The sequence below is a fragment of the Sus scrofa genome, chromosome 3 (genome assembly GCF_000003025.6).
Source record: "Sus scrofa isolate TJ Tabasco breed Duroc chromosome 3, Sscrofa11.1, whole genome shotgun sequence".
In the NCBI taxonomy this organism is placed as follows: domain Eukaryota; kingdom Metazoa; phylum Chordata; class Mammalia; order Artiodactyla; family Suidae; genus Sus; species Sus scrofa.
Window position 1 is genome coordinate 4667227 of NC_010445.4, and position 26734 is coordinate 4693960.

The window sequence follows — 26734 nt, forward strand, 5'->3', positions numbered from 1 at the left end:
TCCAATTAGACCCCTAGCCTGGGAACCTCCATATGCCACGGGTGCGGCCCTAGAAAAGACAAAAAAAAAAAAAAAAGACAAAAAAACCCCAAAAAACCCAAACCTCAGACGTTCTCTGAGCCAGGGTCCAGAAGTCCTCAGAACTGTGGACTCTTCCCCAGAAAACAAAGCCCTTACATCACATATAACCTACAATTTCATACTCCATCCATGGGCTCCTGCAAGGGATCCCTGCTCCAAACAGACCTACGGAATAACATAGGCCTGTCCATCCAGGACAGTCGTCCTCGCCTCCTCCTGATGTGTATGTATCTCCAGACAGACAATCCTCCGCTTTTGGAGGAGAGAAGAACCTCCCCTCCCTGAACCTGCTCTAGAGCCAAGAGCCCAGGGACCCAAATCAGCCATATTATGCTTCTTCAGGGAGGTCAATTCAAGGGGCAAACAAACCCCAAAGTCAGTGGGATCTGTGAGCTCATATCACGGGCAAGTCCTTTTGTCACATGTCAGTTGGTAAATTTCAGGTACAGAAGTTCAGCAGTTCAGAGGATGCCCTAAGAACTGATCCTCCGCAGGGAGGCAGAGAGGAAGGAGAGACTGGCACATGCCTCGAGTCTTCGGGTGGCATGTAGCCCTGCAGGCAAGACCGCAAGGAATCCCCCGAACGGTCTCTCCCCTTCTCCAGCTGCATGGCCACCACTGCCATGCCGGCCACCAACCAAGGCTGGCCGGAGGACTTCGGCTTCCGGCTGGGCGGCTCGGGTCCCTGCTTCGTCCTGGAGGTGGCCGAAGGGAGCAGCGCACACGCCGGGGGTCTGCGTCCTGGGGACCAGATTCTGGAGATAGAAGGGCTGGCCGTGGGCGGCCTGAGCCGCGAGCGCCTCGTGCGCCTAGCCCGGCGCTGCCCACGCGTGCCGCCTAGCCTGGGCGTGCTCCCCGGTCCCGACAGCTGCCCTGGCGCGGTATCCGGTTGCGGGCCCCCGACCACAGCCTGCCGGGCCTTGCGCTCAGGGCGCGGCCTCTCCCTGGGCCGGGAGCTGCTACGCCTGGCCGGCCGCAAGCGCCCAGACGCCGTGCACCGAGAGCGCAGGCGCAAGGCCCAGGATTTCAGCCGAAAGGTAGGGAGCGCAGGGCGGGGCGGGGCCCTAGGAGGAGGGGCAGTCTGGGGGTGGGGCTATAGGGGGCGGGGGTTCTGGTGGGCGGGGCGGGGCCCTAGGAGGAGGGGCAGCCTGGGGTGGGGCTATAGGGGCGGGGTTCTGGTGGGCGGGGTTCTGGTGGGCGGGGCGGGGCCCGGCCTCGTCTCAGGCCAATCATGGGCGTGGAGCTGAGGAAACTTCTAGGGACCGACAGATTTCCCGCAAATATGATACTCAAGCTTTAAAGCCCTGTACCTAATTAGTAATTTTTTGGTCCCTCGATTTGTGGGAATTGCTGTTTTTTTCTTATTGAAGTAATGCAGATGTACAAAGACGTGTATGCATTAAATGCACAGTTCAATAACTTTTATATAGGCATACACCCACCGGGATCAAAATGTAGATTAACAGAATATAGGAGTTCCCGTCGTGGCTCAGTGGTTAACGAATCCGACTAGGAACCACGAGGTTGCGGGTTCGGTCCCTGCCCTTGCTCAGTGGGTTAACGATCCGGCGTTGCCGTGAGCTGTGGTGTAGGTTGCAGACGCGGCTCGGATCCCACGTTGCTGTGGCTCTGGCGTAGGCCGGTGGCTACAGCTCCGATTCGACCCCTAGCCTGGGAATCTCCATATGCCGCGGGAGCGGCCCAAGAAATAGCAACAACAACAACAAAAAGACAAAAGACAAAAAAAAAAAAAACAAAAAAAAACCAGAATATAGATAACAATAGAATGCAGAGCATAGAATGATTCCCTCACCCCAGAGAGGCCTCATGTGCCCCTTCCCCTTTCCCTGTCTATCTGCCTCATGAAGAGGTAGCCGTTATTCTGACTTCCATCACTACAGGTGATTTTTGCCTGTTGGTAAACTTCACATAAATGGTGTTACGTAGCGTGTATTCTTTGGTGCTGGGCTCTCCATGCTCATATTCCTTTTTTTTTTTTTTGTCTTTCTCTTTTTTCTAGGGCTGACCCCTTGGCATATGGAGGTTCCCAGGCTAGGGGGAGCTGTAGTCGCCGGCCTACACCACAGCCACAGCAACATGGGATCCGAGCCTTGTCTTCGACCTACACCACGGCTCATGGCAACGCCAGATCCTTAACCCACCGAGCGTGGACAGGGATCGAACCCACAACCTCATGGTGCCGAGTTGCATTCGTTAACCACTGCGCCACAACGGGAACTCCACCAGTTTATTTTTCACCCACACAAAGAGTCCAGGTGACTCTCCAGGGAAGCTGACCTCTACATGAAGTCCCAGCATCCCAGACTCCTCCATCAAGGTCCAAGATTCCCTATAGACCAGGAAGACAGCAGAGAAATTGTGCATCACCTGTTAGGGACTTCGTTGGGAGGAAGCGAACCACTGCACCTTCAGCCAGTGCTCATTGGGCAGAACTAGTTACACTGCTGCTCCCAAAGGATGCTGGGAAATGTAGTCTTCTGCGTGTCCAGGAAGGCGAGAGCTTCAAATACTGATGAGCCCTAGTGCCTTAATCCCTTCCAGCTGATGTAACAAACTACCACAGGTGGGGTGGCTTATAAACAACAGGAATTTATTTCTCACAGCTCTGGAAGCTGAACGGTAAGAACAGGGAGCCAGCCTGGTGGAGGGAGGGCCCTCTTTATATTGTAGACTTCTGGATTTTTCCTCATGTGCTAAAAGGCGCGAGGGAGCTCTTTCGGGCTGTTTTGGGGTTTTGTTCTTTTTTTTTTTTTTTCGACCACACCCACAGCATGTGGAAGTTCCCAGGCCAGGGATGGGACCCTACCCACAGCAGCAACCCGAGCCCCTGCAGTGACAACACCAGCTCCTTCACCCGCTGTACCGCAGGAGACCTCCCTGGGGCTCTTTTATAAGGGCACTCATTCCTTTCATGAGACCTCCACCCTCATGACCTCATCACCTCCCAAAGGCCTGACTTCCTAATATCATCACCTTGGGTGTTAGGTTTTCTGCGTCAGACCATAGCAACCAGTAAAGCCTGCTATAATTTCAGATGACCTGGTGTAGAACCAAAGGTCTGTCCCAGCCATCCAACCCCTAGAGGGTCAGAAGGGGGCCAGGGAGAGCCCCCGGAAGGACAGGGTAGACATGCAGACTTGGCCAGGAAGCAGATGGTGACGGAGGAAGGACTCTGACTGGCTGCCCAGGTCAGCTGTGGTGCATTTTCTGGCAGGGGGTTGGGGGGGTGGTGGAGAATGTGGGTTCTGGTTAGAGCGCACCAAGCATCTCCACGAATCCCCAAAAAAGACTGCCTCCCGAAGATCAAGGGCGTCTGTGGAGCCCCCCATTGGTTTTCCACAATCGGCTCCCAGCTTCTCGCCAGCACTCTCCCTGCCCCAGTTTTTCCTCCTTGAAGAGTCTGATATTTAATAGAAAATCCATTAGTGTCCCGTGATGGCGCCTCATGCTTAGATGTAGGTTGAGAGCGTCTGGGTAATAGCTGACACCAAAACCGCTCTGTGGCAGGGGCCCCAGGAGGGAGGAGCTATTTTTTCCTCTTTCTTACATAAAATGTCTTTCCAGCTAGCCATGATCTCCGCTGAATCAGGCTGCCGCTGACTTTGATTTCAAAACCACCAACCTGGTGGGTTCCGGGGGGTGGGGGGGTGCCTGGTACTGCAAGCCTGCCCCACTCACCGAGAGGGAAAGAAAGGTCGGCGGGGACACAGGCTGGCCACTGGCAGCTCTTTGGTTGGGTTCCATAAACGCTTGTGAGGGCCTACTGTGCGCCAGGCCCTGTGCTTGGGGCTAGACAGGGGCCGGACCTCAGGTCTGGGTCCCGGGCCATGATGTCTGGCGAAGGAGAGCATGACACAGACTTAGGATGTGCAGATGCTAGGTTTCAGGCACACACAGAATGCAGATGCCCTGGGAGCGCCCCCTGATGCCCACTCCTCTATGGTGTCACTGTCTCCAGAGAGCCTTCCATAATCCCTTGTGCTACCATGTAGGAAGCTGTTGGATACACAGTTCTGAAGTTCAGGAGCAAGCTCTAGGAGTCACCATTTGGGGTCCTTGGCCTGAGCAGTATCGTGGAGTGCTGCTGGCCAGTGGGGGCTGGATCGTAGTGGGTAAGGACAGTTGTATGGAACTAGGAAGTGTAGACAGCTGTGGGAGTACAGAGAGGGTAATAAGGTTGCAGGGTCAGGGAGGACTTGACTTATTTATTTATAGGTTGGGGGAGATGGGCACATGGGCGTGAGCTGAAGGGAAGAAGGCAGTGAAGACCCTGAAATGCACACACGTGGCAGTTATTGACTCGGGCCCTCTGACGGCCAAGGGCTGGGGGAAGAGCCGCGAACAGGTCCAGAGAGGAGCCGGCTCTCAAGTCCCTGACTTTCCCGTGGGGAACAGACAATGAACAAGCGGACAGATCCATGGACAGGCTATTTCAGATGAGGATCAACGAGGGGGCAAATGCCCATGGAGACAAGGGCCCCTGGAGCAGGGTGGTCAGGAAACGCTCGCCAAGAGCTGAGTGACAAGTAGGTGGCGGGAAAAGAGGGGGACTGGGGGTGCAGGGGAATGCGTGCAGCCTGGTGGGTTGGCCTTGCCTGGGAAGGGGCTCTTCATCCTCCCAGGGTGCCCCGGCGAGTACCCACTCATCCTCTGTGCAGAGGAAAGGCGAGGGGCGTGTTGAGGAGTTTGGGGGTGGGTGGCAGGCGAAAGATGGGTCCTAAGAGCCCCGGTTCTGGCTGAAGTTGCACCCACACAGCCCTGAGAGACACGGGTGCATAGCAAACGCCCTGCTCCCACAGCCACCCAGCCTCCCCGCTTCAGGGCCTGCTCAGGGTGGCAGTGCCCAGAGGCACCCCCAGACCCTCAGTTGACAAGACAGGGGTCTCCTTGTCAATTAACACAGACAGACCATGTTCATTGCTGCGTCTGAAAAAGTAACAGTGCCAGACACAAAAGCCCACACAGGATATGGTTTTAGTCATAAAAAATATTGGGCATAAGCAAATCCATAGAGAAAGAAGAGTAATGGTTGCCCAGGGCTGGGGAAGTGGGGAATGGAGAGTGACTGCTTAATGGGCACAGGGTTTCCATTTAGGGTGGTGAGAAGGTTCTGGAACTAGAGAGTTCTGCTGGTCACACCACACTGTGAATGTCCTTCATGCCACTGAATTGTACATATTAAAATGGGTGCAGGAGTTCCCGTCGTGACACAGCTGAAATGAATCCGACTAGGAACCATGAGGTTGCAGGTTGGATCCCTGGCCTCCCTCTGTGGGTTAAGGATCCAGTGTTGCCGTGAGCTGTGGTGTAGGTCGCAGATGCGGCTCACATCCCGCGTGGCTGTGGCTGTGGCGAAGGCCAGAGGCTACAGCTCCAATTAGACCCCTAGCCTGGGAACCTCCCTATGCTGCGGGCACGGCCCTAAAAAGACAAAAGACAAAATAAAATGGGTGAAGGGGTAAGTTTTACGTTATGTACATTTTTACCACGGTAAAAAATAGCAAAAAATGGAGCAGTGATAACATGCCTTCCTTTTCCTGACTGTATAAATCATATAAGCCTACTGGAAATTGAACCCATGCCTCCACAGTGAACCAAGCTGCAGCAGTCAGGTTCTTAACCCACAGTGTCACAGCAGGAACTCCAGCTCACTGTTAAAAAATGGAAACCATTAGCATTCCCATTGTGGTTCAGAGGGTTATAAACTCAACTAGTATCCATGAGGATTCGGGGTCAGTCCCTGGCCTCCCTCAGTGGGTTAAGGATCCAGCGTTGCTGTGGCTGTGGTGAACCTGGCAGCTGAAGCTCCAGTTGGACCCCTAGCCTGGGAACTTCCATATGCCGCAGGTGTGGCCCTAAAAAAAAAGAAAGAAAAGAAACCGTTGATATAAAAATTACCAAAATCACTAGAAGATTTAGTGCATATTCCCTATGCAGACGTATGTATAGGTATCTACGATAAAAATGTAATGCTGTGTGTTCCATTTGATAACCTTTTTTCACTTGCCTGTTTATCACATACATTTTCACTTTTTTTTTCCAGTTTTTGAAGGCCACACCTGTGGCATATGGAAGTTTCCAGGCTAGGGGTCGAATAGGAGTTGCAGCTGCTGGCCTACACCACAGCCACAGCAACACGGGATCCCAGCTGCGTCTGTGACCTACACCACAGCTCAAAGCAACGCTGAATCCTTAACCCACTGAGCAAGGCCAGGGATTGAACCTGCATCCTCATTGATACTAGTCAGATTCATTTCCACTGAGCCACAACGGGAACTCGTGGTTTTTGTTTTGTTTTGTTTTGACTGACGGCTGCAAGTGGAAGTTCCTAGGCCAGGGATTGAACCCGCGCCACAATGGTAACCTAAGCCATAGCAGTGATGCCAGATCCTTAACCTGCTGAGCCACTACTCCTCTCATGTATTTTATAACAGCTTTATTGAGATGTATTTACATACTGTAAATTTATTCATTTACTTGTACAGTTCAGGAATTACAACTGTGGCTCCGCAGGTTAAGAACCCGACTAGTATCCATGAGGACGCAGGTCCAATCCCTGGCCCTGCTCAGTGGGCTAAGGATCCGGCATTGCTGTGAGCTGTGGTGTAAGCCGGCAGCTGTAGCTCCAACCTGACCCCTAGCCTGGGAACCTCCATGTGCTGTGGGTGTGGCCCTAAAAAAGTAATTAAAGTGAACTGACCCATGGCTTTCAGTAATACTTACACAGCAGTGCAGCCGTCGCCACATATTTTTTTTCCTTTTTACGGAGTTCACAGAATCAGCGTTGGAGATCTAAGTGTAGGACCAAGAAAGGCTGGGTAACCCAGAGCACAGCATCCTAAACCCCCTTCAGAATGAGTCTGCTCAGGGTGCACCCAGGGACCTGCCTCTGCCCTGAACAAATTCTACCTCCACATATCTCTGCGCAGTCCTTCAGCAGCCAAAGCAAGCCCTGGGCTAGAGCCTCTGATTGCCTGAGGCTGCAACATAAGGACCAGGGTTTTGCCTCTCCGCCTGGTTTGAGGGGGTTCCTCCTTTCCAGGCTGCACAGCTAAGGGAGTACAAATTCCCCCAAATGGAGGTGCCACAGTGATTTAGCTCATGACCTGAGATGGTTAGGCTGCTTCCGCCGTCTCCGTATCATAACCCACGCAGAGGTGAACCTGTTCGCTCCCACAGCATCGCGCCCTTGTCAGGCCGTGTCAAAGATACATCCCTAGAAGCAAGATCTTTGGGTAAAATGAGGGGTGCATTTGGACGCTCCTATCAAGCTTTCATGTCCAAGGATCGCACTGGCTCCTTTGAGTACATGTGTCTCGATAAGCATCAGCTGGTTTATACACAAAGGTGAAGAAAACAGTAGTCGGGAGGGATCCGTGATGGACCCAGATTCGGGTGAGGCTCCAGCTCCAGGGCTTTTTTGTGGAGCCGGAACGTTCTCTGTGGGATCCCTCCGCAAACAGTGCGGTGGGCGGGGTTATAGTATTACAATAATAGTAACTGGTAATTACCCAGTGCCTGGCACATGTTTAAGGCCTCGTATTGATTTCTCTGATCCTCCCAGTATTCAGAGGAAGGGCGCTCTCTGGATGTGAGTCCTGACCCCGTGGCCTTGGGCAAGTCACCTCACCTCCGGCCGCCTCAGTTTCCTGAGATATCACTTTATAAGAATTTTATAATGAAGATACCGGCCATGACCACCTGGGAGGGCCGCTGTGAGGTCTGAAATGCCAGGGTCGGGGTGAGAACTCACATCAGGACCCAAGCGATGCTCCCTCCCATCAGCGGTCCTCGGCAGGTCAACTGAGGGAGGAAGGCAGGGAGGTGACTGAGTGCCTGAGAGCCTGTGGCCATTCATCAGACCCTTCCCCGCAGGTGGACGAAATCTTGGGGGACCAGCCGGCTGCCAAGGAGCAGGTGTTCACGGCACTGAAGCAGTTCGCGGCTGAGCAGCGGGTAGACACCCTGGTGTGGGCGCTCACCCTGGCACTGCCCCCTGAGGCCTGTGGGCCCCTCCTGGAGAACCTCAGGTACCTCCCTTGAGGGTGGGATGGACAGGCAGGGTGTCCACCCTCCCACCATCACCTGAGGCACTGCTGCTGCGTGGCCCACTCCTGAACTGAACCCCAGCATCCCTTCAGCCCCCGAATAAGGGCGGGCCAGTGACCCTGGAAAGGGCTGCTGTTGGCTCTGCTGGCTGCCAGGGCATCACTCTGAGAAGGAAAGGGCTGCTGGGCTGGGACGGGCTGTAGACAAGACCCACCTCCTGACCTGAAGTCACAGCCTGACCCGCTCTGTCCCCAAACCCAGTTCACAGAAATCTCCAGCACAATACCAAGATATCCCCATTTCTTCACTGAGAGGGGTAAAGGCACGGAGTGAAGGCAGGGAAGCCTGGGGCCAGGCTGTGTCCATCCCGGGCACCCCCATCCTACAGTGTGCTCTCTCTGCCCTTTGATGATGCCAGCTGTGTGCCTAGAACCCCACCAGGGCCCGAGAGGAGCCCTCTTTCACTGAATCCCACCAGCACTATTATTATCCCCACTCCACAGAAGTGGACTGAGGCTCAGGGAAGTTAAGGCACTGGCCCAAAGTCACACAGCAAATAATAGCAGTCACAGGAAGATCAACTGACCAGCTGTGCACTTTCTGCTCAGCTTTGGCCCCTCTGAATTCATCCTTGGGGGGCGCCGGTGGGGGGGGATCCCCTAGTAGGTCCATACCTGGAATGGCCTGAGAATGTCCTCAGTCCCCCCACCCCCATCCTGCCAGGGCCACTGCCCTGGCACTGCGCAGCTTTGATCAGGACCCCCTGGGTCTGAGTGATCCTGCGGGGCTGCCTCCAGGGCCCGTGACTGCTCCCCCACCACCCTTCCCCTCCCCTTTCCTGGGCTCAGCCGGCCCCCTCCCCTCGCTGCCATTCACCCCGCAGCCTGCCCCTCCCTCTGGGCCTGGCCAATGTCAGGGACCGGGCTGGCCACCCCCACTCCCCAAGCCTGGGGCGCAGCGTCTCAGCTCTGCAGCGGAGCACAGAAGGCCACCGAAAGAGGCCACCATGAGCTGCCTGGGGTGAGTTAGGGGCCTGCCCCTTGCTGGGAAAATTCGGAGAGAAAAGAAAAGTTATTTCTAGAGCCAAATTTGCAGTGAGATCATGCGCTGGCGCTGAGGGCCCCCTGGGGAGGTGATGGATCTGCAGACCCCCACCCCGCCCCTCCGCACCAGAGCTGGGCCAGGGGCAGGGCGGCCAGGCTGTCCCCTGGGAAGTTGGCCCGCACCTCTCAAGGCTGCCAACAGCCGGACTCAGCTGGAGGCCCCTCTTGGTCCCCCTCGCCTCGCCTCGGCGCTGCCCGGGCTTCCGTCCCTGCCGCCTCTGCCCGGCCGGCCGGCCAGTCCGCCTCCGGGACAGCCCCCATGCGTGCCTTTTCCATCCGCAGCTCGTTCCCAAGCGACCCGCAGCGGGTCCGGAAGAGCCGGGGTGGAGGCGGCACCCCTTGGGCCGACTCCATTTAGAGCCTGGGAAGCGGGAACCCTGGACACCTGGGGGTGCCCGGTCCCCGCCGCTTCCCCGGGGCGCTGCCGGGGAGAATGAAACAGCAGCCTCTGTTGTCAGCGCGTGTCAAGTGCGACAGGAAAATTGGGGAGGCTGCTGGAGGAGGGGGCGGTGCCCAGCTGGGCTCTGCAGGGAGAGAGGTGCCCTGGCAGCGGGGCTTCAGCCACCCATCCCCCCACCGCCCCACCCCCACCCCCAGGCTCCTGTGGCCCATGTTCTGGGTTTCAGGGTCGCAGTGGTGATCCCCACGTGGCACCTCCCCAAGGGCTCAGAAAAGGCATGGAGATATCACAGACACAGATTTCTGTGGTTCCGAGGGCTGAGCACCAGCCGAGAGGCAGCCAAGGGCGAACTCAGCCCAGGGCAGTCAGGGCAGGCTCCTCGGAGGAGGCAGCAGATTCCAGTGCCGCAGCTCAGTGACCAGTGGGATCTGGTGGTGTGCCCTGTGGACATGAGAAGCCAGGCGTCTGACCACAGAGGTGGGTCCCAGAGGGCCAAGGTGAGGGTGGTCATACAGAACCCAACCCTGGGTACCTAACCACCCTGCCTTGTTAGGGAGCCATGAGGGGCTCTGGCGCTGGGACCCTTGATTAACAGGAGACAAACTTTAACCGAGAGGTACAGCAGCAAAGGGGCGGTAAAGACACAGGTGTGCCCCCACCCACATCCCCTTGTGGCCTCCGAGGGGTGGCCCCAGTGGCCCCAGTTTCTGCCTTGGGGACAAAAGAGAAGGAGCAGTGAGACCCTGAAGCTGGGCCATCCATCACTGTAGCCGCCAGCCACATAAAATTAAATTTTAAATTTTATGTCGCTCTTTAAAATGAAATTTAAAGACTATAAAATACAATTGAAAATTCAGCCTCAGTCTCAGCAGCCACATTTCAAGGGCTCAGCAGCCGCGTGTGGCCCGTGGCTGCCGTATAGGACGGCACACACACAGGACATGTCCTTCCTCACCTTCCGTCATTTTGGACCCCGTGTCCTCGTGGACTTAGCGTGGCCGTGGCGGTGAGATCTGGGTCAGTGGCGACGTGGAAAGTCAAGGGTCTCATCTTTCTTTACAACGGCAGTTACTCCTGTGGCTCAGAGCCGAATGTGGGTCTGTCCCCAAAGGGATGAAGTGATAAAATGACTTTCTAATTAGGACAGGCCAGGCAGTTTGGAAAGTGTGACGTGGTTAGGAAGGAACAGGAAGGCAAAGCCAGCTTCGGGTTCTGCTAGCATTTCTGGAAATATGCAAAGAAGGGAAGGGGGGGCGGGGACCAGGAGGGAGGTAGGTGAGGTGGTGGAGGAAGCCTGGTTTTAAATCCTGGTAGACCCTGTTTGAACCCCCAGTCCCTTCCCTGGCTTGTGTGTCCTTGAGCCGGTGAATGAACCTCCATAGTTTATCCGTACAAGTGGGGGTGACCGTTTCTGCGTGTTCCCAGCAGGGTTCTTGGTGGGGAGCTCTGCCAAGGGCAAGCAGAAAAGCATCTGGGGACAGGATGTGAGTACCTCCTCCACCCTCTTCTGTTTTAATGACAAGTGTCAGAGACACCGAAATGCGAAGTTAGAGGGAGGATTCTATGACACTGTGTAGGTGGGAGTGCCAGACACGTAGTATGTGCTCAATTAAAGCCGTTCCCACTAGGGAAGGTCTCTTTCGCCCTACAGAGCTTTGGGGCCCCGTGATTCTCTGCTGTCGGGCTGGCCTGTAAATTGCAGGACGTTTAGTGACCCCCTGGCCTCCATGCAGCAGATGCCAGTAACACATCCTCCTCCCACTTGCCATCCTGGGACCCCCAAAACTGTCTCCAGACAGTGCCAAACGTCCTCTGGAGGCCAATTGAGAAACACTGCCCAGTGCAATCTGCCTTGGTGACACCCTCTTTCTGGGGCAGATACTTCGGCAAAGACCAGCCTGGCCCACACCACGCTGCCTTGGGTCTTCTGGACAGATGTCCCAGTTGCTGGCCCTTCTGGCACCTTCACGGGGCTGGAGTGATGGGTGGGGAACCTGGCCCAAAGGAGCATGTACACTGCTGGCTAGGTCTGGGTTCAGGCAGAAGCATCTGCTCCGGGGTCCCGTCTCCACTGTGCACGGCCACCTGCAGTTTTCAGCCTTTGGGCCGGTCTGGTTCTGGATGCTGGGCTGTTGCAGCTGCTACAAAACAATCAGAAATGGCTCCCTCATAACGGGACAGCTGTGGCTCTGGGATGTCGGGGAGCTGTGCTCAGCGTGAGGGTTTTCAGACATTTCTCCCCTGGCAGGGCTGAGGCCAGGCCTGCGGAGGACACTGAATGAGAATGGGCTCTGGCCTCCTGCTGCTACAGGGGAGAAAGGCAGCCCTGAGAGGTCAGGCCCGGGTGGTGGCCTCGCCGGGGCCAGGCATGGGGGCTGAAGTGAGTTGGGCAGCATGAGAGTACAGAGACTGACCGTCAGGTCCACAGGACCTCCCTGGGATGGGCTGCAGGAGCCCGCAGCCAGGACCATGTACGACGTTCCTCCCAAAGACAGACAGAGGCAAAGTCCCCGGGGGTCCTGCCTCCATGTCCAGCCTGTCGGGATGGTGGCCGCCTCCTGGTGGGAGAGAGCCTCCTGCTGACCCCCCTCCCCCCACCATGAGGCTGTCCCCCAGAAGGGCCTCCGCGGCATGCCATGGGCTGGCTCCCTGGCATCTATCCTTTGGTCCTCAGAACTCAGATTCTTGCCCTTTCCTGCCTGAAGCCAGGGCTCTGATCTGCAAGAAATGACCATGCAGTGGGGTCCCCGGGGCTGGCTCCTGCTCTGATTTCCAGGCAATGGTGAGCCCAGAGCCAGAGGGAGCAACCAGACCCCCTTTCCCGTTGTCTCTGTCTCCTCCGCTTGGCTGGTCCTCCCCTCTCCCCTCCCACTAGGACATGTCCTCTGGTCCTTGCTTCCCCCCTTACCTGGGACTTGCCCCCTCCTGGCTGTCCCTTCTCACTTCCGCTCACTCACCAGGTCTTATTAACTCCATTTCCTGCGTTTTAGAATCTGGTGCTCCTTCCCAGCACCCCTTCCTGTTCCCCTCCTGGCATCACCCCTCCCCTGGAGTACCAAAACCTTTGCCCCAAACCCTCGGCCTCCCCTTACGCGCCTAGACTCCCGGGGCTCCTCCCTGTCCTCACAGGGGCAGGCTTAGCTGCGACCTTGGCATTCAAGGCCTCCCTCTCTAGCCTCTCCATGGGAGCTTCCCCTGGGTGGAGAGGGAGGGTCTTTCTGGCCGACACCTGCGGACCCCTGGAGTGCCAGGCAAAGGCCACCTCTCCAGAAAGCCTTCCCAGGCTCCGCACAAGGCAGTCGGAGCTTCCTCTGAACGGCCGGGTTCGGTCTCGAGCAGCCGAGGGTCGGGAACTCTCTGGGGCGCCACGGCCCGAGCGGGGAGGTCGGAGGCGAGGCGCCTGGGGAGGGCGAACGGTGGGGGACAAGAGGTGGCAGCGTGACGGCCTCGAACTGCTCCAGCTCGGCGACCACTAGCCGAAGGGTCCCCGGAGCGGAGGGGCGGGGCGGGGCGGGGCGGGGAGGGGCGGGGCCACCGCGAGGGGGCGGGCGCGGGGCCGCGGGCCCAGGCCGCGCGGGAGGGGCCGAGCGCGCTGGCCCCGCAGAGGCGCGTGGAGTCGCGGCGCCCTCGCTCTGCTCGCGGGCTCCGCGGTCCTCTGGCCATCCGCACCTGCCGCGCCGCCGCCGCCCCCGCCGCCGCCTCCAGATGGGGAAGGACCAGGGCTTCTCTCGGCACTTTCGGTAGTTCCTCCCCCACCCTTCGCCCCGCGCCCCCGGGAACCGCGCGCTCTGGTGCTACAGACCCGCCTCCGGCTGACCTGAAAAGGGGTGGGGCTGGGGCACTGAGGGGCTTCCCTGCGGTGGGTGGGCACCCACCGAGCTTGGCTGGGTGGGCATACACCAGAAGGGTAGAAAGGGGCGAGTTCGCCGCGTTGGGCACCCGGAACCCGCCCCGGGCCCTAGAGGTCTGGATGGAGGTCGCAAGGACCAAGGCCTGGGATCGAAGAGCCCCTTTCCTTCCTACAACCGACCGGACTGATGGAGGGATCTGGACAGAAAAGGAGGCGGGGAATGTGGTGGGAAAAAAGGACCCTATGGGAGCCCTTGGTAGGAATCTGGAGTTGGGTTTAGACCTGACACCCCGCCCCCCTCAGAGTACAGAACGGACTCGGAGTGCAAGGTCATCGTGTGGCCCGGGAAAGAGCCCCTCCGCCACTACGAAGCCGGTTGGCATAGCAGGGACCTGGGAGTCCTGGGGCAGCCATAGGCAGGCTCTCAGGTCAGAGGGGCATTGGTCGATCGGCCACAGTGGCCCATGAGGCCACAGTGCACCTGAGTCTGTTGGTTGGTCAATTCAGAGCAGACTCAGGGCTGGGGTGCATGGGCTGGACAGTGCCGCATGGAGGGCGACACCAGCCAGGAAGGGCGTCTGGCACACCAGGTAGCCTTAGCTCTGTTTCAGCTCCAAGAACACCGATGAGGGAATAGGCCACCCAACCTTCTCCCACCTGTGCAGTTGGCGACTCCCCCTGTTCCCACTGGGTGGAGGGAGGGAGAGGCCTCTTCTGATAGCTGCTAGGGATGGCAGGTTGACCTAGGGGCTCGAGGCATTAGGCTGATACCTTCTGGCTCCTGGGCTGGAGCCCAGAGTGCAAGGTAGCCCGTCACTGGCTTGTGGTCTCTGCTTCGCCTGGTCCTGAGGCGTGTGAGGAATGTGCAGGCCAGGCGGATGGAGATGTCAGGCTCTGCAGACCTTGACTGGCCATCTGGGCATGTGGCAGAGGTTCTAGATTTTCGGGAATCGCCGGGGGTGGGCACGGATGAGTGTATCAGGCGATGACTCTCCTGGCAGAGTTGAGTAGGCCATCATTCTAGCCTCCTGGTTGCCTGGAACATCCAGATCTGAAGCAGAGCTCTCTGGGGGGAGGGGAGCAGGCCCTGACGCACCCTCCTCCCCAAGGACCCACATCCCTTGCCTCCCACCAGGCTGCTTAGTCTGCCCACCTGCCCTTATTGAGCCTACCCACGGAGGTCAGGGGAAATGAGTGGGGGCCACTGGGCGGCATCAGAGGGGTTGTATTTCAGCTGGCCGCAAGGTCACTGCTTCCCCCATCATGCCCTTGGCAGTGGCTCCTGGTAGAAAGAACAGGGAAGGGAGTCTTGGGATGGAGCCAGAGAGGCCTCACTAGCAATCAGACCATCAGGGGCCCTTGACAGAGCTTTGCCACAGTGCTGAGACCCAGAGGCTGGCCTTCCATCTCAGCCGTGCAACCCTAGAACATTATGGATCTTCTCTGAGCCTCAGAACCCTCTGCCATGGGCCAGGGAGTCCACCAGGATATTAACTCACAGGTGTGGGTGGGTCACTGGTGTGCCCCTGTTTACTGAGTCCCAGCCATGTGCAGAGCCCTGGCTGCTCACCGTGGCTCACAGTGAAGCCTTCAGAGAGCCTCCAGCCTTGCAGAGGAGACCTTCAGGCACCAAGGAAATATTCCAGGGTGTAGACCGCAGCAGAGGAGCACGGGAGCCTCCCCGCTGCCTCTCATCAGGGCGACTTCCAGGGCGACTCCCTGGAGAGCAGGAAGCACAGCGCCTTCAGCTTTGAAGCCTCGCGCCTGGCTGGCACAGATAGCAGGGACCTCCTCAAACATGTTGGGCTAAACCGAAGGCCAGTGTTGGATGCTGAAGGGCAAACCCCGCTCAGCTAAGATCAGAAAGTATACTGGGCAGGGGCGACAGCCCGAGCCAAAGCCAAAGCCTACAGGACTGGATGTGGTGGTTCTGGCACATGCTGTAGAGAGAGCTGGCAGAGAAACAAGCTGGGAGACTAGGAATCTGATGAGAGTCTGGGGGAAGTCAGAGCGAATGGGGACTTGTGTTCTCCAGCCATGCTGCCTGGAATCAAGTAGGGAGAAGGCAGGTGGTGGGGATCCCTGGCGGGGACTTGGCCTGGCTGGGGCCACAGGGCATGAGATGAGGGAGTGTGGGAGAGGCCCGAGAGAGGACGGGAGAGGCCCGAGAGGGGACGATAGAGGCAAAAGGAAGGACAAGTCCATGGACAGGCGCTGAGGGCGCTGAAACCCCGGAGGCCAGGGTAATGGGGACCGTGGAAGCGAGACTTTCCCCACATGGAGCGATTAGGGTGCTGTGGTCCTCGTGTGGCCCGGGTCTGTCGGGCCACAAGTCCAGGCACCGACTGGGCACGCTGGGATGTGGGCTGCGGATTCCCCCGCCACCCAAGGGTGGCGGGGACAGCGGGGGGCGGCGCCCACGAAAAGGGTTGGGGGCGTGATCAGGGGGCGCGCCCTGACTCTGCGGTCCCCGCCGGCAGGATCTTCATCCCCAAGAAGCACAGGGCGCGCTTCGACGAGGTGGTGTCGCAGGGTCTCCTGGGCAAGCTGTGCCGCGCCCGGCGAGCGCAGGGCGCTCAGCGGCTGCGCCGGAGCCGCAGCGAGGAGCGGCCGGAGCGCCTCCTGGTGTCCACGCGCGCCAGCGCCGCCCCGCGCCGCCCCGACGAGCCGCCCCCGCGCAAGGCCGCCTCTCTGCCGGGCGGTCGCCCCGGCCCCGGGGGCGCGCGCAGGTACCCGGGACGCGCGGGCACGGGCTGAAGACGCCTTTGATCGGTGGGGCTCGGGGTGGAGGGCAGAGGGCGCGGGGGACGGGGGGCAAAGCGAGAACACTTGGGGATTTGGGACCAGGAGAGATTAACAAGAGGGAGACCTCGGCATCCCCTGCACCACCAGCTTCCTCTCCCCGGGGAAAGGCCTGCTGCCCCCCCCCGCCCCGCCCCCCGCCGCCACCCAGTCCCTTCTGTCTCCCCAGGACGGTCCGAGTCTACAAGGGCAACAAGAGCTTCGGCTTCACGCTGCGCGGCCACGGACCTGTCTGGATCGAGTCTGTCCTGCCTGGTGAGGGGTGGGTGGGTTGCGCAGGATGGGGTGAAGGACTCTGCTAGGCTGATGCTCAGCAACCCCTCGCCCCTTCGGGGACCAACCTCAAGTAGCCTCTGTGCTCTGAATGTCCCAGAGCAGCAGATCCAAATTCCATCTTCTCTAGGCGGGGCAAACCCCCTTCAAGTTCAAGGTCACCCCTGAGCCAAGTGAGCCAAGTTCTCCATCCAGACCTTTTCTATGTCCACAGGAAGGACTAGGCACTGCCTGAGACACTGGGCCATCCAGGACCGAGCTGGGGCCCACCCAGGCTGAGCCCCAAACAACATTCCCTATTCCGGCTGCCCAGTGTGAACTGGACACTCGGGCAGCCCCCACTCAGAGGCAGCAGGGCTTCAGGGCCTGCTCCCCAGCCCCCAAGCCCCCCAAATCTGGACTCTCCTCCTCCTCCCATCTGGCCTTCCCCTTCTTGCTCCTAGAATGTGGCATCTTAAAGGCAGAGCCTTCTCAGTGAAGGAATTCCTCCTTCCTGCCCCTCCAGTGAGGAGTTGGGGGGAAGGGAAGAAACTTATTTCCTGTAGAGGCAGCCCATTCCATTCTGGGAGGTCTCTGTGGGCAGAGATACCTCCTGTGCTGAACTGAGCTCCCCCTTGGTCCTGCACCCATCCCCTCCCAGCACCATGGTGCTCCTAGTGATATATCCCCATCAGAGCCTCTGCGGATGCCACGTTCTTTCTGCCCTTCAGCAGCCCACATCTCTAGTGCATGGGTTTGTCAGAAGGGCTCTTCTGATCCCTGGGAAAGTGCCTCAGTGCCTTTGCATCACTGTTGCAGCCATTGAATCATTCTGAGACCCAGTCCTTCTTGGATTTGGGCATCCCTAAGCTATGGACCCTTGTGGAGGCTAGACATAGCCAATCTCTCCTCTTTGGATCTGTCCCTTTCAGCTCTTCTGTCCCCGCCCCCCGGCCCCACCCCCACCTCCCAGCCTCTCCCTCACATGTAGCCTGAGATGCTGTTCTCCCCAACCCAGCCCCAGGCTGGTAACTTCATGCCTCCCTTGTCATAGGAAACCAAATGGGTGCTTTGATGGGAGCTTTTACACATGGGGAAACTGAGGTCTGGAGAGACTCTGGCACATCAAGGACCAGAATCTAGGGTCTCCTGACTCCTGGTCCCGTGATCTTTAAGCCTTGCTACTACTCTGCTGGCCTTCCTACCCCAGGCCAGCCCAAGCCTCCAGAGAGGCCATGTTGGATTCATCAGCATCACCCTTCCCTCCCCCCATTTCAGTCCCAGGAAAAGGACCCCCTCCAGCCCCTCTCTCCCAGGAAGCCCTCCGTGATCATGGCCCTCCCTCTCCTGACAGTCCCCACAGCCTCAGGAAAGGACCAGCCCTTCACAGTCTGAGAGTGTATCCCATTGAGGCATCTATCCTTTCCACATCAGATTTAGCGTGATGACTAACGATAGGGGCAGAAAGAAAATCTATATCCGCAGGAGCAAACTTACCGGCTCCCCCGTCTCCAGGTACCTGGTACTGGGTCGGGCCCTATGGGCCATTAAGGCAAAGAGCAAGAATTAGCTGCTCCCATGGGCTGAAAATGTGGGTTTTATTCAGGTAAGTCACCAGATCAGGAGATGACTGCTATTAAAACGATGGTGTGTTACCCACAGTTCCCAAAAGGAAGGGGCATGTGCCATGCCCCAGAGGGCCACACAGCGTAGCACCAGGGTCGGTCAGGAGGCAGAGGAAGGGGAGAACATGGACACAGCCTTTATCGGGTTTGCTTGTTTTTGCAGGAAGGAATGGCAGGGTGAACCAACTAAGCAGGTTTAGGATCAACTAGTGTTTTTTGTTTTAACTCTATTAATAGTGTCAGAGACAGTGTTGTTGAGAACAAATTCCAACAGAAAAGCATACAAGGCATTCCCATCGTGGCTTAGGGGTAACAAACCTGACTGGTATCCCTGAGGATTTGGGTTTGATCCATGGCTTCACTCAGTGGGTTTAGGATCTGGTGTTGCCGTGAACTGTAGTGTAGGTTGCAGACATGGCTTGGATCCCACATTGCTGTGGCTGTGGCATAGGCTGGCAGCTGCAGCTCCATTTCCGCCCCTAGCCTGGAAACTTCCCTATGCTGCAAGTACAGCCCTAAAAAGCAAAAAAAAAAAAAAAAAAAACAATGCAAAGGGGTGTTGTAATACACTTGACAGACTATTAATACTGCTTCTTATACAATAGTAACTTTTGAGCCTGGTGTAAAAATTGCCCTGCTCTAAATCATTTTACGGTACAAATTAGGATCACCTATTTTGAATGAGTTCAGAGGGACCATAAAGCCTGTCCCTAACTGTCTGGCACCTGGCCCTGGGGCGATGAAGGCTGCGGGATGGTGAGAGCCCTGTGGAGGAGTGGGCGGGGTGTTGGGCTTAGGATCGGCTCCTCTGCCCACGAAAGGTGCACTGGCAGACCAGTCCCGTCCCGTCTCTAGAGACTGGCTGGCCCTCCCGTGTCAGCAAGGCGCCAAGATGCCAAAGCATCGAAAACACGATTAATTCATCATGTTTCCCAGCCTGAGGGAGGAGCCTGCCTCCCTCCAGACAGACACATTTTCTCCTAGTGACAAAGGGACAGAGGACTCTGCAATGTGGACCTTTGTATGAGGGTCCGAGAATAGAGTATGAAGTGGGATCCCCGGTGGGTGCACAGGTGCTGTGGAAATATTGCTCACCTTCCTTTAGGAGTTCCCCGGTGGCCTAGTGGTTGGGGAGCTGGCATTATCACTGCTGTGGCATGCGTCACTGCTGACCCGTGGTCCATGTCGCACCCTGGGCGCACCCACCCTCGTCGGGGATCACTCCCTGCTTAGAGCAGCTGGGAGCAGAGAGGCACTGGCTCTAATGTGGGCACTGCTGGCTTGACTCTGGCTCTCCTCTGCCACCCACCCCATATCTCGCCTGAAAAACAGGAGAATGACATGGGGGCGGGGCTGCTCTGCCGACCACACCCTCCCTCCTTGCTTCCAGGGAGCCCAGCTGACAATGCTTCCCTCAAGTCAGGTGACCGGATCCTCTTCCTCAACGGACTGGACATGAGGTCAGAGGCTATTGGGGACACCAGAGCTTGGTGGCAAACAGTCCTCCTTATTCTTGGGACACAGGCCATGGTCCCCAGAGTCAGCATCTGTCCCTCTTCCCATGGAAAGTCTTGAACCCCACCCTCTCCAGGAGGTCAGTTTGTCTTTCTTTTTTGTTTTTTGGCCCCACCCATGGTGTGTGGAACTTCCCGGGCCAGGGATTGAACCTGAGCCACAGCACTGACCATGCCTGATCCTTAACCACTTGGCCACCAGGGAACTCCCAGTTAATCCCTCTAACCGGGAAATACCCTACCTCCATGGAGCAGACACAGACTTGGATGGATCGTGTGTGTCTTGCCCTTAAGGGGGGGGGGGCCTTCCCAAGGGTGCCATGAGCACGACCTCTTCTGTACCCAGAAGTATCCAGCTGGCCCTGGGCCTGTCATTCCCCCATGTCATTCTCTTCATTCATGCAGAAGAGATTGGTGAGCAGCTGGGCTTCGAGTCCTGGCCCAGCTGTGGACTTGCCGTGTGGCCTGTACCATCAGGAGGGCGAGGTGTGGCAGGTGGCCGTGGGTGGGGCTCATCCCTGTCAGGCCCTTCTGGGCCGTCTCTGCTTGGCAGGAACTGCTCCCACGACAAGGTGGTGTCCATGCTGCAGGGCAGCGGGGCCATGCCCACGCTCGTGGTGGAGGAGGGGCTCGTCCCATTCGCCAGCGGTGAGACACCCCCTGCCCCTGCTGGGGTGGCCACAGGTGGGCTTTATGAGTCTACAGAAGACACTTCTTTCCCTCCAGTCTGCAGCTTCCATCCCCAGTGGTGCTGTAACCCCAAAGGGGCAGCCTCAGGGATGCTGCCCCGGCTCTCCCTCCATCCTGGTCTGCCTCCCAACACCTGGCACTCACCCCAGCTCAGGCGGCCCTGACCCCACCTGCCAGGGAAACTGCTCCTGGCCTGGGGGCGCTGGGTCACCCGTGCCTCTCCTTCCTGTGGCCCCTGCAGACTCTGACTCTATGGATTCGCCCAACCCGTCGTCGGCACTCACCTCCCTGCAGTGGGTGGCGGAGATCCTGCCGTCCAGCATCCGGGTCCAAGGGAGGACCTTCAGCCAGCAGCTGGAGCACCTGCTCACGCCTCCTGAACGCTACGGCGTCTGCCGGGCCCTGGAGAGCTTCTTCCAGCACAGGTGGCCAGGCCAGAGGGGTGGTGGGGACGTGCCCCGAGTGGACCCCGGATCCTCCCCAGACTCACCATCCAGGTCTCCTGAGGGAGGCTCAAAGGGGCCCCAGGGTGGGGGGCCATCGGGCTGCCTGAGCACAAACCCCGACTCTGAAACCTCCTAGCCACGTGACCCGGGCAAGTCACAGCCTTTGTAAAGTGAAGCAGACAGCGGCCCCCTGCAGCGTCGTTGGTGAGACCCTCACCTGGCTGTGGCCATTCGCCACCAGCCCAGCCCTGGTAGAGCTGGTTCAGCGTCTCTCTTGTTGCATCTCAGCAGCAGCCTTTATCACACTTCTCAGCCCAGAGGGGCATCATTATGGTCCATTCAAAGCCAATCACCTGTTCATTCTCTTTTTTGTTTGTTTATATTTGTTGAAATATAATTCACATACCATATAATCCATCCACGTAAGTGCACAGCTCACTGGTTTTTAGTATATTCACATCAATTTTAGAACATTTTCATCACCTCAAAAAGAAGCCCTAGGAGTTCCCACTGTGGGTCAGCAGGTTAAAAACCCAACTAGTGTCCATGAGGACGTGGGTTCGATCCCTGGCCCCACTCAGTGGATTAAGGATCTGGCGTTGCTGCGAGCTTTGGTGTAGGTCGCAGACGCGGTTCAGATCCCGCGTTGCTGTGGCCGTGGTGTAGGGCCAGGTATTGAATCTGAGCCACGGCTGCAGCCACGCTGGATCTTCTAACCCCACTGCGCTGGGCTGGGGATTGAACCCACACCTCTGCAGAGACCGAAGCCACTACAGTCAGATTTTTAACCCACTGTACCACAGCGGAAACTCCTGCTAGATGCTATTTTTACATCCCAGTTTACAGAGGAGGAAACTGAGACAGGGAATCAGTAACTTGAGAAAGGTCACTTGGCTGGTAAGTGGCAGAGCCGGGATGTGAATCCGGGCAGCCTGTGTGCCCAGCCTGCCTTCCTGCCCATGTCTCTGTCTTGGGAAGAGGGGAAGGGTATGAGGCTGACTCCTATGGCCTGGAAGCGCCCCCTTGGCCCCCCCCCGGCCCCCTGTGCTGGACCCCTGGGTCCTGAGCCCCCTGCCCCTGCCCCCGCCCCCCAGGACCATTGACACCCTCATCGTCGACGTCTACCCGGTGCTCGACACGCCCGCCAAGCAGGTCCTTTGGCAGTTCATCTACCAGCTGCTGACTTACGAGGAGCAGGAGCTCTGCCAGGAGAAAATCGCCTGCTTCCTGGGCTACACGGCCATGACCGGTGAGCGGCCTCGCCCCCTGCCCAGCCACCGGCTGAGGAGACCCCCCCCCCGCCTGTCCCACCCACAGACCCGCCCACTGACCCTGGTCCTCAGACCAGATCCCGCAGTTTGTTGGAGAGGGTTGAGGGTTTGCGTTCAGGGCGCGGGCTGGGCAGCAGATGCCCTGACCGGGAACCTTCCAGCTCACCCCACAAGCCCCCATGGGCAGCAGTGCCTGGCTGTTGAGACCTTGGAATCCTGGGGTCCTAGGCTCTCATCTTGAGAAAGGGCCCTGGGGGGTGTGGCCACCTCTGCCAGGCCTCCCGCGTCAGGCTTGCACCAGCCCCTGCTCCCCTTGTGCCCGGCGCCCGGTTTCTCACCCCAGGCTTCCCGCTGGCCAGCCGTCCTAGAGCCACGCGGGGCGGGGGCTCCCTGATCGCTGCCCTCCCCCTCCCGGCATCGGGCTGAGAGATAAGGGGCCCACCTCCCTTCGTGTCCCACAGCAGAGCCGGAGCCCGAACTGGACCTGGAGCCGGAGCCGGAGCCGGTGCCCGAGCCCCAGCCGCGGAGCTCCCTGAGGGCCTCCTCCATGTGCCGCCGCAGCCTGCGGTCCCAGGGCCTGGAGGCCAGCCTCGGCTGTGGTGAGGCCCTGACCGAAAGGCTGGAGGGGGCGGGAGGGTGAGAGCAGGGCTCAGTTTTCCCATCTGCGAAATGGACTTGGTGAGGAGAGAAATCCCCCGGGGGTGGGCTGAGCGGTGGCCCCCAAGTTTGCAGGGCTTTCTCCTTCCTCTGGGCCAGGGGCCTGAGCCTTTGAGCTCAGCGGCAGTCACTAGAGCCCCCCTCCTGATTCCCGCAGGTCCCAGCGACTGCCCGGACATGCCCCTTCCTCTGATCCCAGGCGAGCGCCAGGCGGGCGACGGCACATCCCTCCCCGAGACCCCCAACCCCAAGATGGTGAGACTTTCTCTCTGTCTTGCTTTTGGTGTCACTGGGGGGCTGGGAGTGGGGATCCCTATTGCTGGGGCAGATCCCCGCCTTCCAGGCCACCAGGCCTGGCCTCCGAGGCTGTGTCAGGGCCCTGTGGGGACGGTGAGGCAGGCTGGACTCATCCCTGCCTCCTCTCCCCAAAGATGTCGGCTGTCTATGCAGAGCTGGAGTCCCGACTGAGCAGCAGCTTCAAAGGGAAGATGGGGACAACCTCCAGATCCCGAGCCTCCCCGCCGGTGCCCAGCACGGCGGGCACAGCAGGTAGGGCTCACCAGCCGGGGCTCCTGAGGGCAGCACTGACCTCTGGCCTCCTGTCTGGGCATTCCCCACCTCCAGGCATACCCCTGGAACCCTCCTTTTTGCTCCCAGCCCATGGGCCTTAATGGTGGGGAACCCCAGCAGCCTCCACGGCTAGGGACCATCAAGGTCAGGTTGTCCTGCCCCCTCCCCATGTCCCCTGTGATGTCATCAGTGCTGTGGATTTAGAAAAGCAGAGGTCCGCCTCCACAGAAGTCCCCAAGTTAGTACGTAGTTGTTGGATAAACTGTCAAGTGCATGCCTTGCTCTGTGAATGGCACAGCTGGGAAGATGGTTGCTCTCAGACACACATGACGATTTCTCTGCCATTTAGAAGCCAGCTGGGTGATGCTCCCAAGAGCCAAGAGTCTGCTGGGTGTGGAAGGTGCCCTGTGACCTTTGGTCTGGGGTCTGGAAACCCCTCACCCTTGATTTGTGTTCACAGGGTCCCGTGTGGGACCCTGGTAGCCTTTCCAAGATGAGCTGGGGTCTGCCTGTCCTGGGGCTGAGCAGGGCTTGCACCTGCTCACTCTGGCCTTCGGACACCCTGGGGAGGCAGAGACACCCAGAGTCTTACTTCGCTGTGTCCAGAGCGGAAAAGAAAGGTGCCCGGGGACCCAGAGCCAACCTGCCCCGGGCCCCCGCCAGCCTACAGCTGGACCCAGGCACTGCCTGAGGAGGGGGCCTCATGCTCCGCCCTCTCCCCCCAGGGCCCAGGAACCTGTCCAGCGTCTCATGGCCCAGTGAGCAGCTCCTGCCCTCCCCCTGCTACTACCCGCTGTGCTCAGAGGGCCTGGCCTCCCCCAGCAGCTCCGAGTCCCACCCCTACGCCAGCCTGGACAGCAGCAGGGCGCCCTCCCCACAGCCGGGCCCCGGGCCTGTCTGCTCCGACAGCCCCCCGAGCCCAGACCCTGGCCGCCCTCCCAGCCGCAGGAAGCTCTTCACCTTCTCCCGCCCGGTGCGGAGCCGGGATACTGACCGCTTCCTGGACGCGCTGAGTGAGCAGCTGGGCCCCCGGGTCACCATCGTGGACGATTTTCTGAGCCCCGAGAATGACTACGAAGAGGTGGGCGTGCCGGCAGGGCGGAGGGCGTGGGGGCCTACGCGAGGCCTGCCGCCCTGCGTGTCTGCCCTGGGCTCCCCCTCCCAGCCCCAGTCCATCCTGGGACCTGTCCCAGGATCCCCCACCGCCTGGCCTGAGCTCTCCCACCCTTGGCTCTCCTCCCCCAGGCCACCCCGTACGCCCTGTCTCAAGGTTCCCCCCTGCTCCCGCCCCAGGCTGTCCCCTCTTCCCCACCCTGCATTCGGTCTCCCTGGCCCCTGGCCCCCCTCACCTTGCTCTGTCTGCACAGATGAGCTTCCATGACGACCAGGGCAGCTTTGTCACCAACGAGAGGAGCAGTGCCAGCGAGTGTATCAGCAGCAGCGAAGAAGGCAGCTCCCTGACCTACTCCTCCATCTCCGACCACATCCCCCCGCCCCCGCTCAGCCCCCACCCCCCCACCCCTGCCCTTCCATGACCCCAAGCCCAGCTCCCGCACCCCCGACGGCCCCCGGGGCCCCGCTCCGACGCTGGCCAAGCCCCTCACCCAGCTCAGTCACCCAGTCCCTCCACCGCCCCCACCACCCCTGCCCCCACCTGTCCCCTGTGCACCCCCCATGCTGTCCCGGGGCCTGGGCCACCGCCGCAGTGAGACCAGCCACATGAGCGTCAAGCGCCTGCGGTGGGAGCAGGTGGAGAACTCAGAAGGCACCATCTGGGGTCAGGTAGGTGACCTGGGGACTGGGAGTGCTGCGCACTGGGGAAATGGCTTGGGCAGCAGCGGCGAGGAGCAAACCCATCTGCAGGCCTCTTCCAACTTCAGCTCCCATCCTTTGGTCCTCCCCGTCCCGGGCAGAGGATGAATGAAGGCCCGGCCCATGGACACAGCCAGCCTTGGCATCGAAGCCCAGTCTGAGTCCCTCAGGCAATGACAGGCTGGGGACACCCAGAAATCGCACCACTCTCACCTGTGAAACCTATCATTTCTGAGATTTTAATAGTTCCCTTAAGCTCTTAGGGCCGAGAGAAGGACCTATGGTTCAAGAATCCAGGCCTTTGAAGTGTCTGACATCCTACCATAGTTTATTCACAGGATCCAAGACCCAAAGATTCTTCAAAGGGCAACTGATCCAAACCCTTGCACACCAGCCCCCACCCTGTCACTTTGACGCTTGAATTTCCTCCCACACAACACTGCCCATGTACACTTGAACCCCGCCAGCGAAGGGCATTGCTTTCCTCACTAGACAGTTTTTCATCATCCATCCTTATACTGCTCCGAAATCTTGCCTCGCCAAGATTCCCACGCCCGCTTTCTGTCCTGCCCTTTGGAACCAGGCAGAGCAAGTTTATCTCCTCATCTACAGACCAACCAGCCTGTCAGAGGAGCCGTGTTCACCTGTTCTTTAGGTCATTTCCCCAGGATGTAGTTTCTAGCCCCACCGTCTGTCAAAGGGCAGGCCCCCAATGGAACTCCCAGTGGGGCTTCATCAGCTCAGAGGAGAAAACAGGGCTCTCATCTCCTTTGACCTGCAAGTCATACTCCTTGTAATATGGCCTGGGAACGCTCCACTTCCGGAGCGGCCCTTCTCAGTGCTCACTCCCACTTCATCCTCCACCCTCGTCCCTTCCTTTGCTTGGGACCAATAGCATGGCCTCCCATGTAGCCCCACTCTGTTGGGGCATGCTTGCCATTTGTTCCCATTGCCACCTCCTGGGTCCCGTTTCTGTCTCCTGCCTTCCCAGGCAAGTTGGCGTCAGCCTGCACCTCCAGGGAACCTTCCCCCAGTTCTAGGCTGCTGAGAAGGATGCTGGGCAGGATAAAGGCACAAACAAGGACCCACTGGGTCCCTGGACACCTCACTCCCACCAGCCTCAGATAGGCTTTCAAGCCTTGCTTTCCAGAAGGGTCCTTCTGAAGGTGGACTCAGGGACAGAGGTCACACATCTGGCCAAGTCCAAGTCCACACCAGGTGTCTCTGCCCTGCAGCCACGTTATGACATTTTGTTTCTCCGCCTGTCCTTCCCCTTGGGATCTCTTTGCGGCAGCCACCCCATCCTCACCCCCTATCCGCGCCCCACGTGGCCCTTCTTGATTGTCCTCTCCCATCTGGAACATTCGTCACAGCCAGTGGCCCAGTTCCTAGCCTCTGGCATTTGCCTGCTTCAGTTTCCCAGCATCGGGGACCCCGGGTAGCTCTGGTGAACTCGATCCCAGCAAAGGACACCTCAAAACAGACCCAGTCCCCTCCTTGGTTGGCTGCAGCCCCTTTCCAGCCCCTCTGCCCCCTGCGCCAACGCGACCTGCTGGCTTCTGCACAGAGCGGGTCCAAGTGTGTGTGTTGT

The 26734-nt window shown here is 58.7% G+C and overlaps 1 protein-coding gene across 1 annotated transcript in view; it reads left to right on the forward strand.

Annotated features, from left to right (window-relative positions):
* Positions 56 to 26734, forward strand: part of GRID2IP (Grid2 interacting protein) — a 32540-nt gene continuing 5861 nt past the window's right edge. Inside the window, 14 exon segments of the mRNA XM_021086075.1 lie at positions 56 to 1118; positions 7978 to 8132; positions 15985 to 16233; positions 16476 to 16561; positions 19574 to 19643; positions 20251 to 20345; positions 20629 to 20812; positions 21928 to 22082; positions 22566 to 22703; positions 22919 to 23016; positions 23193 to 23310; positions 24057 to 24412; positions 24699 to 24835; positions 24837 to 25113. Coding sequence (XP_020941734.1) covers positions 690 to 1118; positions 7978 to 8132; positions 15985 to 16233; positions 16476 to 16561; positions 19574 to 19643; positions 20251 to 20345; positions 20629 to 20812; positions 21928 to 22082; positions 22566 to 22703; positions 22919 to 23016; positions 23193 to 23310; positions 24057 to 24412; positions 24699 to 24835; positions 24837 to 25113 — 2547 coding nt within the window. The 5' untranslated portion in view covers positions 56 to 689.